This window comes from Ochotona princeps, chromosome 9, assembly GCF_030435755.1.
Source record: "Ochotona princeps isolate mOchPri1 chromosome 9, mOchPri1.hap1, whole genome shotgun sequence".
Classification (NCBI taxonomy): domain Eukaryota; kingdom Metazoa; phylum Chordata; class Mammalia; order Lagomorpha; family Ochotonidae; genus Ochotona; species Ochotona princeps.
The window spans coordinates 40,146,593-40,166,537 of NC_080840.1; the positions used below are offsets into that span (position 1 = coordinate 40,146,593).

General features: G+C 37.7%; 1 protein-coding gene across 1 annotated transcript in view; it reads right to left on the reverse strand.

Annotated features, from left to right (window-relative positions):
* Positions 1-3,510: 3,510 nt before the first annotated feature.
* PXDNL (peroxidasin like) overlaps positions 3,511-19,945 on the reverse strand; it is a 384,948-nt gene continuing 368,513 nt past the window's right edge. Inside the window, 4 exon segments of the mRNA XM_058668897.1 lie at positions 3,511-3,645; positions 4,324-4,437; positions 14,348-14,477; positions 18,581-18,695. Of these exon segments, the coding sequence (XP_058524880.1) occupies positions 3,511-3,645; positions 4,324-4,437; positions 14,348-14,477; positions 18,581-18,695 (494 nt within the window).

A 19,945-nucleotide genomic window follows, 5' to 3' on the forward strand; every position in this document is an offset into this window, starting at 1 on the left:
TTTAGTTTTGGGTGTAACCTGATTTCCTTCTAATTTCTTTTTCAATAGAAGTTTATGTATGAGGGAAATTTAAAATGTTTATGAAAAAATAAAATCAAACTATAAGCTTATCTTAATGTAAAATTATTTCCAAATCCATGCTGTGTGTGTGTTTTCCAGCATTTTTTTTTTTGCAAACTTCTAGAAAAATTCTTCATAGCAAGTATCATCTTGTTGGATTTCTGTTTTGATTGTGTTGTTTTAAGATGATGTAATGTGTAAATGCCACCCAATCACAAAACTAGATAAAATGAAAAGTGTAATCCAGAGTTGACTTTTCTCAGCTATCAGTTATAAATAAAAGTTATCGAGGTTCCATTAATTTCAGATCCCATTGTTCCATGTGTGTCTGACCATTTGTGAGTAGAAAGTATAGGAAAAATAAAAGTAAAATTTAAAATAAAGTTAGTATAATGAAATAATATGTTTTCTACCCTCTTCCTACAAATATTTCAGTCTGACTGAAATCCTGTGTTTTTCTTAGTTTGGTTAAATTGGGAAAAGATGAGTCCAGAAATGCATTCACCTGCCTGCGAAAGACAAGTATGTGTGAATAGTAATGACTTTTGTGCTCCAGATCAGAAGACTATCACACACAAGAAATAGCACCAAACTTTAGCTCAAGCATATTTCCTGGTAAGATGTGATTTACCAAAATGTCACAAGTATGCTTTGAGTTGCAATGGAATAAACTAAGCCAGTAGGGAAAAAATGTTGTCATAATCATGTTTCAAACATACACTCACATACACAGGAAATTGCAAAAGCACAAAGATAACTCAAATAACCTATAGTCACACTATAAAACCGTAAGTATGAATAACAGTTAAATCGCAGAAATATACTGCAGTGGTCTTATATGAGAACTGCTTGGACTTTTAGCATGAATTAATTATTTAAAAAACAAAAAAGTTAAAAAATAGTAAATGCTATGTGGCAAAATATATAAGATAAAAAATAATCTGTGTGATTAAATCAAAGCCATGGCTACAAGGTGATTGAATTTTTAACTTGTCTTAGTAATTCACATACAGTTTTTAAAATTTGGCCAATCAAATCCAGATCCATTTTATTGAGACATGCAGTATTTTTTGAGCATGATTTTTACTGAACTTCATGAATGTTACAATAGTTATAACTCTAACAAGCCATATGTTAACGACTGAGGAGCAGAACAATTTTAGGAGGCGTGTGTAGAGAAATCTTCAATACCTGAGTGAGGAGTAATTGATCTTTGTGCCCTACCTGGTAAGGTATATGGTAGTCCAAGCTGATTTATTCCTGTCTGTTCTAAGCTTTTCTTATTGGTCGCTATCTATCTGATCTAATTTTGGGGGCTCAGTAGGGAACCTGATGCTCACAGCAAAAGAGGGTGGGGAGCCCAAGTTACAACTAACCCAGGACCAGAGAAAGCTCCTCTCCTGAGTCCAAATGGTGAGAAAATACCCTTACAGGTCAAGGAATAGGCTGAGATCATTACAGTACTGAAGGGGAAATGCCAGATAAGATTATTGTATCCTGCAAAACAAATTCCTCAGACATCACTGAAAAATAAAGACAATAAAGGCAATCCAATAAAAACATAACCCTGGAAAATGTATCACCACCAAGCCTGTCTTACAGAAAAGATTAGGCTGGGCATGATAGCCTAGTTGCTAAAGTCCTACTGTCTGGGCTAGAGTCCGTGTCCCACTGGTCCAGCTTCCTGTCCATTTCCCTGCTTGTGGCCTGGGAAAGCAGTTGAGGACAGCCCAAAGCCTTGGGACCCTGCACCTGCTTGAGATCGACTTAAGATCAACTCAGCTCAGGCCATTGCGGCTACTTGGGGAATGAACCAATGGATGGAAGATCCTTCTCTCTGTCTCTCCTCCTCTATGTATATCTGACTTTCCAATTAAAAATTATTAAATCTTTAAAAAGAAAAAAAGGAATGCTAGAAGAATAGCTGCAAATTGAAAGAAACTCTAACAAATAAGAAGAAAATATCAGAAGGAAGAAATTCAGTGGAGTGACTACAAAACAAATTCTGAACTCAGTAACATTGTATACATGCATGCAGATCATTTATATGTGAAGACTAAGAGATTGTAATTGCTGTATTAAAATGCATTAACAGACCAGTAGCAATGAAAGTCTAATTTAAGAGCAAAAGCTCACAATGAGGCAAAAATGTAGAGTTTTGGGTTAAAATCCTTTAACCATCGGTTTTTGTTTGTCTTTTTCTCTTTATAATAGTGGCTCAGATGCTACTCTTTTAAGATGGCTTGTTAGTCAAAAGAAGCTTTTAAGCCTCATGGCAACCACAAAGCAAGAACTTGTAACAAAACTATAAAAAATAACAAGCAGGGAATCAAGCTATACCACTAAAAAAATCACTTGGGCAAGAGAAAAAAAAGAGTGCTAAGATGGGGAGAAATGAAAGTATAAAACAAATATAAAAATGGCAGTAGCAATATTTTATCTATCAATATGTATGCTAAATGTCAATAAATGTAGTGTGTACACATGGCATAATATCATTCCACCATCACGCCGATAAATCCTAGCCAACTGTAACATCATGGACAAACAGAAAGTCATTAAGTGTAATAAACAAAGCACATCAGCAAATACATTGTGTCTTCACTCACAGAGGGAGTGTGAAAGTAAGATGGTCTTACAGAATCTCAAATTGGTTAAAAATATATTGTTGGCTACTGGAGGCTGAAGAGGGAAGTAGGGAGGAAGGAATAGGGAAGGGTTGATTGACAAATACTAGATTACAGCTAAACCGAAGTAAAACATTCCGAGGTTCTATTACACGGTAGGATGACTAAAGATAATGTACTATATATTTCTCTCTTTTGAAAAAAACCTGGAAGAGGATTTTGGGTGCCTTCAACTATAATGAAATGTTACATGCCTGAAAGGACAGATACATTGAACCAAATTGAATGTCTCATTATGTACAAATGTAAGAAAATATCATGTAGTAACCCATAAATATGAACAGTTTTTTGCCTGCTTAATTATTTTTTAACTTTGAAATAGAAGAAAAATCAGATTCAAACATGAAACCTTTAATATATAAATAGCATACAACACCAAATATATATATATATATATATATATATATATATATATATATATATTTGGTGTTGTATGCTTCAAAAATGTTTTAGTGAAAGTTATTTTAGATGTTGGACTGCATTCACCAACAAACAACAACAACAGCAATAATAATAAAACCTGATGGCTGACAGTAAGAAATTCTTCTTAAAATAAATTGTATGCTCTGTGTGGTCCTTAGTAGGATTTCAAGGTATGTGATAATGGAGTATCAGGGTAATTAATATTTAAATGGACTATCTCGCTCTTGATCAATGGTGTCTAGTCCACTCACTCCTGTGATCACAGGTCAAAAGTGTTGAAGTCCAAAGCATCTCTTCCTGAGCAGTTTGCCATTCAGAGCTCTGGAGCAGATCCCATCTCTCAGCGTTTCTCTGGGGCATCAGCAGACATTCCTTGCTTTCTCTTACAAACTGGACAACAGACTCCTTTCACCAACTCGGGATTGGGGCACTGAGCTGGGGGACATGTTTGCACCATACATGTCACTTGGCCACTCTGAAAGGCAAAATTAAAATATCATCCCCATGCTTCTTGCAGTAAAATTAATAAAGTGATAGGTTTTCCATTCTATCTAATATGATAGGGTGATCACCTCAATACAGCTTTAAAAATGTCCCCAGTCCAGCAAACACTTTCAGGTGTTTTCTATTGCTTCTTTCAGAGTCTGCCTATTTGTAGCAGAAGCCTGCTAGAGCCATATGAGAGGTACCACCCAATAAAACATAATCTGTAGCTATGCAACCAATAGTAAACCTCAGGAGCTTCGTGCACTTCCAGAACCCTAGGGAGAACCAGCTCTGTTCAAAAAAAAGCTTCCCTTAAGAAACACTGAGCAGTTTTATTTCAGTGGATCCCATAACAGTTTTTCATATTTCTACAGAATTCTGCATTTTGCCAAGTGCTATTGGCCAACATGTATAGTGAGCCTGACTGCAGAAAATCGCAATGAACTCAAGCCCCGGTCTGCTGTAGTTTACTTCTGGGATGTATAGCAACATTCCCTCCCTACCTCCCTTTTCCCTTCTCCCTCCAAATAACAATTTCAAAGATTCTCGGAATCTATTCTGAAAAGGATACTTTTTTCCTTTTTAATATTTCAGGTGTATTTCCTCTAAATGACTAGCAAGAGGAACATTAAAAGAGATGGATACTGAGGCTCCTGGCCTCACATACCTCACAGGCACAGCTAATGCAGTCTTCTCTATTCCAGCGTTCTTGGTCCTCCCTTTGAATTCCTTTATCATCTGTACATCCTGCCAGCCTCAGGCGCACCTCCAGCTTGTTTATCTGAAAGAAAAGGGGAAATAAAGGAAAGTGGGAATTGAAACAGGTAGCACAAAAGCTGATAAATAAGGTGATTTGATGAAACACTCTATTCTGTACACACAGACCTCAAAGGCAAAGAAACATCAAGGCCTGCATCATTTTCCTTAACATTTTCCCCCAAAATATTACGAACTAGAATCATCTAATGCCTAAACCAGTAATTATTTATTAAGTATGGTAAAATATTGATTGTGCACCTAGGATCTGAAGGAATACATTTCTAAGGAAGGGAGAAGTGAAGCCAAAAAATTGACATTGCATATTTAGAAAATGCTTTCAATAAACATAACTAGACATTAATTCTGCTAACGGATACTGTCATTTTTCTGTCTCTTGAATTATCATCACTGACATGCTTCACATGGTAAACATGAGGTTGGAGGGCCGGCATTCTGTAGCACGTGAAGCCTCAGTCTGTGAAAGTGACATCCCATGTAGGCACCAGTTCATGCTGCTCCACTTCTGATCCATAAAGTAGGTCCCTACCATCCTCCTCCTTTTGTAACTACTGACGTCCAAATAAATAAATAAATCTGTAAAGCAGACAAATATTGAGTTGAAAAATTGAGGAACTCTGTTGTGGTATAGTGGGTAAAACTTGCAATACCAGTATCCTATACAGGCGACAGAATCCCAGCTGTTCCACTTCTAATCCAGCTCCCTGGTAATGAACTTGGGAAAGGAGCACAAGAAAACCTGAGTGCTTGTGGTCCCATCATCCACAAGGGAGACATAGCTCAAGCTCCTGGCTCCTGACTTTGATCTGACCCAGCTTTGATCGTAGCGTCCATTTTTTAAGTGAACCAACAGATGGAAGTTCACTCTCCTCTCTCTCCTTTCTCTCTCTCCTCTCTCTCTCTCAATAAGTAAAATAATTTTTATTATATTTTTAAGAACAGATGACAACAAATAACCCAGGGCCAGGGACTCAAGGAGCTTGCTATTTGATAGGAAAAAAAAGTCACAGCAATAAACCAAGCTTGTCCTGAAACCAAAGGAATAGACAACAAGTTATACTCAATTCTGCTCAGGGAGTAAAGGAGACTTCCTTTATGACAAATGTGAAGGCTGAGTGTGACTGTGCTTGGTAATAAAACCTTTACAGAGTTAGTTAAGGTTAAACAAAGGCCTAACCGTGGGACTCTCATTCAATATCACTAGTATCATCACCAAAAGTGAAAGTGGCACCAAGCACGGACATAGAAGAAATCCCGGGTGAGAGCACAGAGGAGACAGCTGCCAGCCGGGGAGAGCAACCTGGGAGGACACACTCTGCCAAAACCTTGACCATGCGCGTCTAGCCTCCAGAACTGTAAGAAAACAGAGGACTACTATTTAAACCACAATTCACATCATGCCTGAGCAGACTGACACACTTAACATGAGAAAAAAATCACTTCTGTCATGAAACACGATTAAGTCTTTCAGGAGAACAAGGAGAAAAAAGAACATTTCAGGGAACTGGGAAAATGTATGTGTCCAAGCAGGGACCCACAGCAGGTAACAATCTTAATAATGGACACAGAGAGATGGTAGGGAAACTGAATGAATGGGCAGCAGATAAAATCAGGGTCTTACAGTTCTTATAAATGAATTGAACGCAGTCTCTATGGTAAGGGACTAACATCATTGGTGATCACTTTATATGAAGGATCTGTCAGTGTTAGTTGGGATTGAAAGCCAAGAAATTGGAAGTGAGAACACGGAGAAGGAGGGAGTCGGTAAGAGCCATTTTATCAGCACATAAAAGTGTTGGTTGGATGTGCCTGAAGAAAAAAGAACACAGATAGCTCCAAAGTCCTTGCTTCCATTAAGTTCACAAATCGTGGTGACTTCATCAAAGTACTTTCTAGAGCATGTAGTGAAAAAGAGAGATAATATGTTAAGAGAGGCCAGTCTATGCCACTGTAAGTTATGCTTTCTCCTCTGATGCCAACACTCCATGCTGGAGGGCTAGTTTGAGTCGTCACTGCTTCTGTGCTGATCCGAGCCCAGTGAAGCAGCAGAAGATGGCTCATAGAGAAGCAGCACACAAGATGGCTCAGGTGCCTGGATGCTCACCTCTGTGGAAAAGTCTTTTCTATAACTTCTATTTGGCCTGATTCTGTCTAATGTTAGCACTTTGAGGGTGAACAAGTAGATAAAATACTTCTGACTCTTTGTCACTCTGCCTTTGAAATAAATGGACAAATAAATGAATATAAATGAATCTTATTAAAAGTAAATTTTCTACTTAATAGTCTGCCCCTTCCTAAATTCTCTTGCAAGAGGAAAGTAAGTTTTTGTTGAAAATTTTTTTTTTCATTTTCCATTCCCTCATCTCCAAAGGTGGAAAAATGACATGAGCAAAAATTATCCAGGAAGATGACAATGTTCTCTGGTCAGTCTGTTCTCATCTGTCCCCCAAGCTTAGTCATCGTATGTGTGTGTGTGTGTGTGTGTTTGTGTGTGTGTGTGCATGTGTTTCTTTCAATCCAAGTTATCCAGGGAATTAACTGCACATATGATAAGAATCAATCACAAGTACATCAAGCCTATCTTTCCAGGAATAGAATCCTCATCTTATACAGTGTCATGTAAAATTTTGGCCTAATTTATTCAACAGTTCTCTGTAATATATTAGCTTCTCTATAATGCATTAGCTACACTGGCAAGTTTAGTAGCTTCATTAAAAGACACATTCAGCTGAACCTTCTCCAAGAGAGCTATTGTGTCAGAGGCAATGCAAGAAATAATTTCATTCTCCTCTGATCTGCATTCTAGGATCCTTATCTACATGGTTACTGTCCTGTATTGAGTTATACCCCATCCCAATCCAAAATACTTGACTCTTCAAGTTCAAACTACATATCAGAGAATACAGCTACAAATAGACATTGCAGAGACATTCAGTCAGGATGAAGTCACACTCGAGTAGAGTGTCTTCATGAAAAGAGAATTTGAACACAGATCTATATGCACCCCAGGAAGAGGCCATGTGCAGATAAAGTGGAGACCACCAAAGGCCACCAAAGGCCACCAGTAAAACAGCAGAAGTAAGAGAGTGCTATTAATTTATCCTCCCCCACCATCACCAGAAGGAACAAAACCTGTTGATAACTTGACTCAGATCTTCTAGCCAGTTCTGTTCTTCAAGCTGCCCTGTCTTGGCATTCCATCAGAGGCACTCCAGATGTGTCTTTGAAGTTTTTGTTTTATTTTGCTTTGTCTTGTTTAATATAAAGTAATTGCAGCAGTGGGCACTTCACTGACATGTTAAGTGGATGCTGATTTGGATATTCATACAGGACACTGAAGGAACCAGGTTCAAGCACTGGTCCCACTCCTGAGTCCAGCTCCCGATCAATGCAGACCCTGTGAGGGTCCCACATGGGAGACACAAACAGAATCCTTGGATCCTGTCTTTGTGTTTGTTCAACCCCAGTTGCTGCAATAATTTGGGCATGAACCAACAAATGAGAGATTTTGTCTCTTTTCTCTTTCTGTGTGTGTGTGTTTACATTTGCATGCCTCAAATAAAATAAATCTTAAAATGCACTCACTAAGTAGTTGTGGAGATTCACTTAAGAAAATCCAGCCATAGGGCCCAACAGAGTGGGCTAGAGGCTAAAGTCCTCGCCTTGAATGCACCAGGATCCCATATGAGCACTGGTTCTAATCCTGGCAGCTCCACTTCCCATCCAGCTTCCTGCTTGTGGCCTGGGAAAGCAGTTGAGGACGGCCCAAAGCTTTGGGACCCTGCACTCGTGTGGGAGACCCGAAAGAGGTTCCTGGTCCCCGGCTTCAGATCAGCGCAGCACCGGTCGTTGTGCTCACTTGGGGAATGAATCATCGGACGGAAGATCTTCCTCTCTGTCTCTCCTCCTCTCTGTATATCTGACTTTGTAATGAAAATAAAATAAATCTTTTTAAAAAAATCTAGCCACTAAAACTACCTTAGAAGTCCAGTCAGGAAGGCGAATCACCTAACAGCCTATCGTTTTACCAGATTGACCCAGGGAGACAGTTTGCCATTTAAAAATGCTATTTAAAATTATGGAAATACGTTAAGAGGATAGTCTACATTCCAATCATCATATTGTATTAAGTGTTTACTGACTTGAATTTAAAAATTAAGGTCATTCTATGAAGTGGTCATTTGCTTCAGAGGTCCACTCGATTTTATTAGCAGAGTTTTCACACAGCTACTTCACTTTTGATAGTTTGCATTTTTGCTTTTATACAATGTATAACTTCCTTCATTAACCACCTGCCCCCAGACCTCTTGCTCTGGAATAAGATGCCTCTATGTTGAAGCTATAAGTTTTCAATATCCGGAGATAACTGATTCAAGGCAATGACTCACAAGTGGAAGCAATGCTAGTTATAACTGCTATCAATTATATATTTAAGAAACTATAAAAAACCAGTCCTGACATCACCCACTTCTTTCTACCACAAGAGAAGCATATTCCAGAAAAGGTTGCTCTTTACTCTGGTTCTGAGCATTTAAAAACTATGGAAACACAGTTGAGCCCCAAGGAATAGGAAACATGATTGAGAAATTAATTCTTACTGTTACAGACCCTGCAATTAGGCATTAATACTTTAATACATTTTATCAAACTCTATCTAATTAAGGATTAACCTTGGCTAGGTCACTGTATAAAACATGATCAAAAGGGGAAAAATTGATCATAACTACAAAAACTACCAAGCTGCTTTCTGTGTTTATGGTCCAGATAACATCCTGTAAGTTTCTGCCCTGGTATCTGTGTGGAAGCAATTATGGAGAAACCGAAGTAACTTTCCTATTGACTCATTCATGTTGCTGAAAAAAATGCAAATAGATAATGGAAAGGTAAGCTTGAATTGTAAAGTCAATTCAATGTAATAAATTATATGATTCAATGTAAGAAAGCTCAATACTCATATTCTATCTTCTTAAGATTCATCTCAAGATGTTCGCCACCAATAAATCTGCAGAGCTATCTCTTTTACAAGAAGTGCGAGCCTCTGTTTGACACATCTCTGGCTTCCTCAGCTTAAAATACAAATAAATGTGTCTGTCTCCAGAAAAATAATGAAGCAGAAATGAACTCTAGCTTTACCTGCAACATGTAAAAAGCTCACATCCCATCATCATTCCCATCCTTACAACAAAGAAAATTAGACAAACTGAAAATCAGTGATGTATTTGAAGAACTGGGCTGCACTTTGCTGGAATCTGAGGATTAATGATTAAATGAGATATGGTACCAAGATCTGCTTAACTGAAGCAGCTGATTGAATGTTGAAGCCATACACTGATCAAAACACTATGACAGATCATTTGGTGTGTCAACTTGGAGAATATTTTTGTATAAAAGTAACAATTTCAGGTAGCACAGATTGCCTGACAATGCCAGTGAGCCTCATGGAGTCAATTGAAGGCCTCAAAGGAACAAAAAGATTGGGCCCTGAGCCAGACAGGATGTTCCACAAGGCACTCTCACACTTCACCTCTCAATTACTCTCCCAGGTCCTGGGCCTTGATTTTTCCATTTCTGTAAAAATGATATGTTGATATGCTAGGACTAACATAGCAAAATACCACAGACTTGATAGTATGCTCAAGAAAAGGGCTTCCTGTTCATTTATCTAGCTCTTTAGAGATCCAATGTACACATACAGTGACAATCTGTCATACTAGGATTCAGGGCATGACATAATAGATTTTGGAGTTATACAGTTCCAAAAGTTATCTTAACAATATAAAGTCTTCCATGGATTACCTTTCCATTTTGTCTATGTTTCATACGTTTCAAGGTTAATGATCTTCTTTTGGTTAATTTTGTCCTAAGTATCCCTCTTTTTGATGGCATTTTAAATAGAATTCTATAATTTCATTTTGAAATTGTGTATTTGTTTTTTATAACACTGATGAATCTGTTTATGAGTTTTAAACTATTATAATTTTAATATATACTATTAAATCAAAACAGTAAATTCCTTATGATATTCTATGTCTAAGATCATATTATCAGTAGCTAAAAGATTATTAATTTTGAGATATACATTGTCATTCAGTGTTTGCAAAGTAACCTGTTACCAGCTCTGTGGCCCAACTACATATGTAGTAAACTTTAGGACATGTAATCTCACTCTTTCGGCCCTGCTCAATCTATTGCTCCCCTTACATTACTGATAATCTAGAGCTAACTTCTCATGACACACACACACATAAAGCAGAAAAAAATATTGTTTTAAAGTATGAGCTAAGCATCAAATGCTTAAAATCTTCTAATGAAATAGCCCAAGGCAATAGGAAAGTTCAATTGGGTGGGGAAAGACAAAACAATTCAGTGGATGAAAAAAAAAAGTTATCTTGATGTATTTACTGATATATATGCTAACAGTGGAAGCTGTTTGGGCACTCAGAAGGGTATCTACTGCCATTGAGAGTCTAGGATGCTTTATTCTCTGAAGGGCATATCAAAGACCAAAGTATTACAATCAGTACGTAAGCCAATCTGAATGGATGGATTGATTGACTCCAGCTATATACGAGAAGAATAAGTGAAAAAATAGTTGATTATATGGTGGATGAATCCATGTCAGATTTTCTGGGGCGTACATTCTCCAACCTAGTGCTGAATACTCTTTCTTTCATTCTCACATCTCCCTTTTCTGGCACACTTTTAATCCACAGCAAATGAAATAATGTTGTCTGATTCAGGGGTGCCAGAGTCCAGGTCATGCAATGTTTCCCATGTATTTTTTTAAGATTTATTTTATTTTTATTGGAAAGTCAGATATACAGAGACGAGAGACAGAGAGGAGTATCTTCTATCCATTGATTCACTCCCCAAATAACCACAACAGCCACAGATGAGCCAATTCAAAGCCAGAAGCCCAGAGCCTCTTCCTGGTACAAGGTCCCAAGGCTTTGGGCCATCCCCGACTGCTTTCCCATGTCACAAGCAGGGAGCTGGATGTGGAGCTGGGCTGCTGAAAATAGAACCGGTGCCCATATAGGATCCCGGCAAGTGCAAGGTGAGCATTTCAGCAGCTAGGCTACCACGCTGGGCCTCTTGCAAGCAATTTTAAGAGTGAGCATTTGAAAATGATGATTTGCATGCTTCAGTTAGGTTGAGATTCAAATATGGCAAGTGATGGCAGTGATGGGAGTTCTGGACTGGACCAGTGCACTGATGTAGGATGCAGACCATAGCTGCTGCAGCCAGTTGTTCCTCTGGGGTAAGCCCCTCAACTGCAGACACATAGCAGGGAATGGCACATCTCTGAATAGGAGGATCTATGTTCCCTTTTGAAGGGGGCAGGAACAGTTTAAGAAGGTCACGGTTCACAAAGTGCTTCTGCTATTTAATTTCATTTGATCTTCAAGAGAGCTCTGAATATTGGAAAAAGGCATTTGCTCTGAGTGATTAAATAAGTTGTGCAGGTCAGAAAACTGATGAAGGCAGAGCTTCTTTGCGGCAGATACTGGACTGGCCCCAGACTCCTGCAGTGCTTGCTCTTTTGATGTTAGGGAGGGAAAAAAAAATGATGTGAATGTCTAAGAAGGAGAAGGCTTGGCACCATGCCTTGAAAGAAATTAGACATCCATTTTTGAATAAAAACCTTCGTACTGACATTCCTAAGTCAAACTCCTTTGTTCACTCATTTCCAAATTCTAGAGAAAAAGAAGGCAGGAGCCAAAGCAACTGAGAGGATAATGAATTATGTGGAGGAGTCTTGGGATTTTGTTTTGAAGTGTCACTTTGTCACATAAGAAAAAGAAATCCCTGAGATGCCTCATTGACTCTAAGAAAAATTAAGAGCAGAAGTTGACACTGTGTGTATACTGTTAAAAGTCTCTCCATCATGTAGAGATAGGACAAGCAGCAAACTCACAGTTGTTCTGACATCTGCAGGTGAAGAAGGCAGTGACACCAAGTGGATCACCTGCAGCCACCCCAGCTCCTAAGCACTGCAGGCATTGTCAGCAAAAGAAAACATGCAATTGTTTGCATCACTGTGAATTTCCTAAGCAATTCTTCCTCAAATTCCAACCTCCTACAATGAAATTCCTTACATGAGGAGATCTGAAAAAGCTGAGAGACAAAAAAAAAAAAAAAAAAAAAAATCAAAGCACAATTTGGGGGCACCAGCATTGTAGTATAGCTGATTAAGCTGCCACCTGTGGTACTGGCATCACATAGGAGTTCTAGTTTGAAATCTGACTTCTCCATTTCCAATTCTACTCCTTCCTAATAAGCCTCAGGAAGCAGAAGCAAGTCATCCAAATTTTGAAGTCACTGCTCCCCTTGTGGGAGACAGAAGGCCTTCCAGGCTTTTGCTTTTGGCCTGGCACAGTCCTGACTAGTGAGCCATTTTGTGAATGAAACATTGGATGGAAACTTCCATTTTCCTTCCTTTCTTTTTTTTTTCTTTCCTTCTTTGTGTTTCCCCCTCTCCTCCGACACACATTTGTAACTCTGTCTTTCTGATAAATAAATCTTCAAAAAAAATATAAGCTGGGGAGATGTACATATCGCCTAGTAGTTAAGAATTAAAGATTTTAAATGGACTCACATACACCTTACTAGGTAGCACACAAAGATTAGTTACTCCACACTAAGGTATTGAAGATTTCTCTCCACACCGCTCCTAAAACTACTCTGCACCTCAACTGTTGACATACGCCTTGTTAGAGTTATAAGCCAATTTAGACTATCCAAAAATCTGCCAAATTCAGTGTAAGGTGTATAGCAGCTGGATGAGTATAAACTAAAATTGAGTTGTCAATGAAGTAGTCACAGGATGTGGTTAAGAACTTGCATTTTCTAGCATATTGGTCACTTAATACCATTGTCAATTAACTCCATAATGTTGTAAATTGTTGATGCTATGTTGTTCCTTTTGATAGATCGGGATGATATTCTGCCAACTCCACTTTCAGAACAGAGATGGTCTCCCCAAGAAACTGTTGAATTTATCTGGACAATAAGATGCTGGACTCTATGCATGGTACATGCTTGCAATGTAGGAACCATTACTGGATTTGAACTGTACTATTACAACAATGTGGAGGAATCCATCATGGGGGGAGGGGAGGAGGAGAGGATGGGGGAGTCCCAGAGCCTATGAAACAGTGTCATAAAATGAAATTAAATAAATTAAAATAAATAATTAATTAAAAAATTAAATTTAAAAAGAATTTAAGATTTTTTTTTATTTAATTATTTATTACGTTGCATTCTGTGACACAGTTTCATAGGCTCTGGGATTCCCCCCTCTCCCCGTGTCCTCCCCCCATGGTGGATTCCTCCACCTTGTTGCAGTATTATAATTGAAATTAAGTCAAGATTCTTTTGTTGCAAACATACACCAAGCATAGAGTCCAGCATCTTATTGTAGAAAAAAAAATAAAAGGACACACAACAAAATGCCCCGGTTTGGTGGCCGAGTCTAGCTACTGACTCTAGTTTCCTGTTAATTCAGATCTTGTGAAGGACCACTAATGATTCAAATAATTAGAATCCTTCCGTCACATGGATGACGTGAAGTGAATTTCTGACTCCTGACTTCAGCACCAGAAGACTTCCAGATGTTCAGGAAATGAACTAATGAATGGGGAATTCTCTCTCTTCTACAACTTTCAAAAGATAATTAAAACACAAGTCTCCACTGATCAAAAAGTTTATCCATGCATATAATAGGAGTGCACATTATGAAAAATCATGCACAAATTTCAAATTTTTTTTCTATTAGCTTTGTGAACTACTCTGCAAATGTGGTTGTTGTCCAAGCTTTGTGCTACAACTTGGAGGAGTTACAAATAGATTACTCAAATATAGTTATCTTGATCTTTACAATGAGAACATGTTACCTGGGGAAAAAAACAAACCTGATCTCTAAGTTCTGTGATGGTATTTTGAATTTCCACTGCAAAGCTACTGAAATCCTGAGCGAAATTTGTTTTTCCCATAAGTGTCACATTTGTAGTGTCTTCATCCACATACAAGTTATCTGTTTGCCTGTTAACACAAGAAGTAAACAAAATGCTGAGAAATAAAATTGCATGGGGATTTTTTTTAAAATCAGCGAATATTCCTTAGACATTCAGATTATATAATAATTGTGATTAGTTCCATGTGTGATCATAAAAAAGGATAGAGTATGACTAGAATTAGAAATTAAAGTTAAATAACCCATGAGAGGACACTCTAGCATGCCACATCTGCTTCATGTAATTTACTTAAAATGATAAGAAAGCATTTCTTATGCAGGAAACAGAATGTCATATTGTATATATGCCATATGTAGTTGACGTATTATTTATATCTCAAAGTGAATCTTCTGCTAATAAATTGTTCATTCCACTTTACATGGTGAAAACTCAGTGACAAATCACACATTACCGAAGATACAGTACCCAGGTGGAAACTTGCTTGTTGTATTACACTTGCATGACAAGAAATAAATGAAGATGATCTCATGTCTGACAAAAATCTAATCTTAAATCTGATGCAAAGCAGCTCAGGTTTGTTGATAATAAAAGAAAATAAAAATGCCTCAGGTTGCATTAGATATGTTCTTTAGAGCTTAACTGAAGCTCTTAGAAAGCAGAGGTGACAAACTAGTTGGGGAAACATAAAACAAAGTTCCATACATCTACAAATGGGATGTACTGTTAAAATCCATTTACACAGATTTCTAATTTGTCTGTCATGGTATCTGTGTCTCAAGTTTTCAATATTGTGTTTGAAATTTTTGAAAAGTTGATCCTTGGGATGGAACCCTTGCGACTTTCAATATTGTTCGGCTTTGTTCTATTTGAAATACATTTTCTTTTATTGAATAAGATACATCCTGTGTCTTGATAAAACAATTTCAAAATCAAAGACATATTATGGAGCTTATATCAGAAAAGGAGTTGAGAAAAGGTAAATATTGGAAAAGCACAAAAGTTATCAAAAGCAGCGGCTTGGTCACAAATATTGCTTGACTGGAGGCCCGATGAATCCGCAATGAGCATGAGCCAATCTTCTTGGCAGTTCTGTTCTAAAATTGAATCTAAGTTACAAGTGTTGGTCAGAATTGTAATAAATTTATAATAGTAATGAAGATGATGGATATATTTGTTTTGATATTACTCTATGCAGCAATTCATCAATGCCTGATTAAAGAAGCCTGGATGAGTGTATGTGGCTATAAACAAGACTGACTTTAAATTGCCTAGCAGTTGAAACTTTTTTCAGTCCTGCACTTTTTAAATTTACTTTTATTAAATTTTATTTTTCACCATACAGTTAAATAGGTGCATGGATTTCACATTCCATACTCTACATTTCTCCTTCCCTCCCCACACTGATTTCCCCCATACTACAATAGTATGATCCTTCAGCAACAGTCAAATCCAGCATTCTGCTATCTAAGCGTATCGAGACACTGTAGGTATAGACAACGGTAGAAAGTCCAGCTTTCTACTGTCGAGATATATTTAACACAAATCTGACTTTTCTGTATTTGTCCAAAAGACTTGCAGTTAGGATCCCCAAAGACATATCTGCACCATCATGTTCATTATGGCAAAATTCAGCAGCACCGAAATATAGAAAGAACCCAAATATTTTTGATAGATCACTGGATAATCAATATGTTACTATACATTTAAAATATGCTAAGAGGATGGGTCTAATTTCAATTGCTTTTACAAAATAAAAATTAACAAATTGAAATAAAGATATCGATAGCATGTAAAATATATTTTAAACATTAAAAAGCACTATACACTATTTCAGAAAATTACAAAATGTGTTCACATCTAAGAATCACCTGTACTCGCAATAAAAAGTATGTGAGCGGGGAGAATCACCTATACTTAAAAGAATGACGTTTCAGTGTAACAACTATTGATACTCTTTATTTACTCTTTTCTGAAATTTTTCCATAATAAAAGCAACATTTTTGTGAAAATAATACTATTAACACATGGGGAAATTACCTAAGTTGTTAAGAAAAATGGATTCTTTCATTAAAAAATATTATGTCTTGTTTTATTCTTGATTGAAGAAAAAAACAGGAAATTTCACAGAATGAAGAATAAATTCACTATTTTTTCTCCAAGAAAATAATGAATTAATTAATGAATAAACAAATAAATAAAAATGCAAAACGTTTTCCCTTGGGCAGAGAATCTGGGTAGGTCAGGCAGTTTAAAGAGAAGCCTGTTCTTTTATCAATCTCAGGTTCCTAGCAGGTGGCACCTGCTCTGTACCAGGCAAAAGTGTGAATGCCAGAGAGCACAGTATGCAGCTGAAATCACTCAACAGTGCAGGAACTCACTGACCATCCTTGAGATGAGAACACCGCGTCTTAGAAGGTGGTTGTTGTGCCCACAGTGGGGAGCTACCAAATTACTAATCTAGGATGCCACTCAACATTACAACAAAACAAGAATCCTTGCTCCTGACCACTACTGCTGTCAGATCGTTTGAAGTCTGACAGAACCATGTTTAGAAGACATAGAGGAAAAAGAGAGGCTTCAAAAGGACAGTTAGGGAGGGTATCTTAAAAAAAAAAAAAGAGAGACTCCGTGGATTTTTTTCTGCATTTAAAATTATTGAAGATGTGAGAGTTGGGATATTGTTAGTAAGAAAAGAAAATATAAATTAAGTTTCCCTAATTTTAATTCTTGCATAGCGTCTTGAAAGGCAGGCTCATTTTATGATTAAAAGTGAATAAAGAGGACTGATAAAGGAGAGATTTAGACAGTATTATGGCATAGTGTGCTGAGTTGGTTGTGGTTTTGCTGGCAGGTTACATTGGAGCGCCAGTTCTACTCTTGGCTGTTCCATTTCTGATGCAATTTCTTTTCTTGATGAATACACAAAGAATAAGAGGAGGCAGTAACTCAAGCATTGAGAAGCCCACAGCCCACATCAGCACGGCCTGGGCCTGACTCCTAAATCTGTCTCTTGAGTCCAGTTTCCTGCCAATGTAAGGATGCAAGACAGTGGAGACAGCATGGCTTAGATAACTGGCTTCCTGTGTTTCTGTGGGAATGACTTACATTGCACCCTCAACCCCATGGCGCCAGCGCTGACCTAACACCAGCACTGTGGGAATTTTGGAACTACCCAGTAGATGAAAAATATGTCCTGGCTCTAAGCTCACATTTAGACACTTAAACATTTGAAACAATAAAACATTTAAAACAAATGAAGTAAATACACATCAAGCTAGTATTTGCTTTTATTAAAAAATAACCACAAGATACTTCAAGGGGATAAAGCTAGAATTTTTTTGAAGAGTTAAAAACACATTCCATTTTAGTCACAACTTAGGCCCTGATAGTAAAAGTCAACTGTTTTGATAAATATGATTATTTTTCATATAAACAGCATGCTGTTTTATAGTATTACAATAAAACCTTAAAAATCTCTACTCATAATGTGATTTAAGAGATCAAAATATAATTTAGGGTGTACAATTTGCTTTAGTTTATTGAGCAAAATCTATTGGCAAGTATGTTCCATTATACTCCTCCAGAGTAAAATTGAACCCAAACGTACTACAGAATTTTCAGCTTTCCCTTTGTGTTAATCATAAATGTAAATACATTGTTTTTATTTACATATGACGTCAGAATATCCCCAAAGGTTTACATGCTGGAAACTTGCTTCCCTGTAGAGTGGTGCTAAGAGGTGGTGGGACCCATGAGAGTCTGGGTCCTGTGGGAAGTCACCAGGGATTCTATCTTACAAGGCAAGACAGTAGCTCTTGTGGGATTCTTGTTACATACCTGGAGTGAGTTGTCATAAATAGAAGGATCCAGTCCTCTGAATTCTTCCTGCTCTTAGACCGACCGTGTGATCTCTAGCTGCCATCTACCATGTCATGATGGCAGGCAGAGGTCGTCACTAGAGCCCAGTAAACACCAGGGCCATACTCTTGAGCCTCCACAACTGGAAAGTCCCGTTTAGAAAGTGCACAGGCCAGGTATTGTGCTATGGCCGGGCCAGAGGAAACAGATGAAGATGCCAAACAATTCTGGTATCTATAACAGCCTCAAATGATAAAGCCAAAGTAAGTCTAAATTCAGAACTCTGAAGAACTGAGATGTTGTTATACATACCTACTGACTAGATCACTGAAGTCTGTTTGTCTCTTCCCAAGATAGGTGTATTGAGTGGAGGATCTGTTTTGCAATTCGGCGGTGAATAATCTAGGCTGCATGCTATCCCTGCAGTCTGTGGGGTGAAAAGTAGACACAACGGAAGGACATGAAATGGGAAGTCAAGTTCTTGGTCCTGGTGATTTCTCAAAAGTGAGAGGAAAAACAAAAAACAAAACAAAACAACAACAACAACAAAAAAATAGAGCTGGAGCAGGTGGGACATCTGCTGGTATGCCTGTTCAACATCGCTCAGTGCCCAATTACAAACAGCTGGCTTGCAAGTGTGTCAATCCTACTACGGACATTGATTGTACCTTGTTCATTTTATTTAGCAGAAGGCTTGACACAGTGAAGAAAGGAACAGAAGCGCTGGAAGAATGGTGCTTCGAACTTCAACTCTCCTAAATTGTTTCATTCACACCTACTGCCAACCAGGAATATGTTTTTAAACATGACCTCTATAGTGCAACAGCATATAGTTCAAGTAACATTGCTTTGTACCCAGCATGGTGGTAAAGTAGCTAAATCCTCGCCTTGCAAGTGCTGGGATACCATATGAATGCCAGTTTGTGCCGTGGCTGTTCCACTTCCTAGCAAGCTCCCTGATTGTGGCTGGGGAAAGCAGTCGAGGATGGTCTAAAGCCTTGGGATCCTGCACCCACGTGGAACACCTGGAGGAAGATCCTGGCTCCTGGCCTCAGATTGGCTTAGCTCTGCCCATTGCAGCCACCTAGCGAATGAACCAGCAGATGGAAGATCTTTCTCTTTATCCCTTTCTCTCTGTCATTCTGCCTTTCCAATAAAAATAAACAAATAAGTAACATTGCACTTAAAATGATTAAAATGTTAAGTTTTATGTTTTATTACACAAAAATAAATGTGCCAAAAAACCTATGTAAATAAATATGAAACTTAAACAATATCCTTTAAAATTTTCATTTGAAAATAGCAGAGTAAGATATCTTAAAAATTTCAGAGAGGAATGTAGAAATCGTTCTTCCCTGCAGCAAAACTAATACACACAAAGCTCAAAAAAAACCTTGATAATGATAAAAAAAATAGACCTGGTTAAACTGTGTCATATTCTGCAGTCAAATATAAATGTTCCAGCAGAGAGAATAACTTGGTTGGTAAAGAAGAATTACTCTACTGCTTTTTGCGTTGGTCTCCTACCAGGTTATTTGTTAGGGAACAATGGTTTAAAGATGGCCTAAGTCTTTACTTTATCTTAAGTTTAAGGGTCATATGCATTATGGCATTACTAAGCTAATGTGAATATGAAATTTAAAGTTATTTTAAAATAAAACAATAAAATGCAAATAC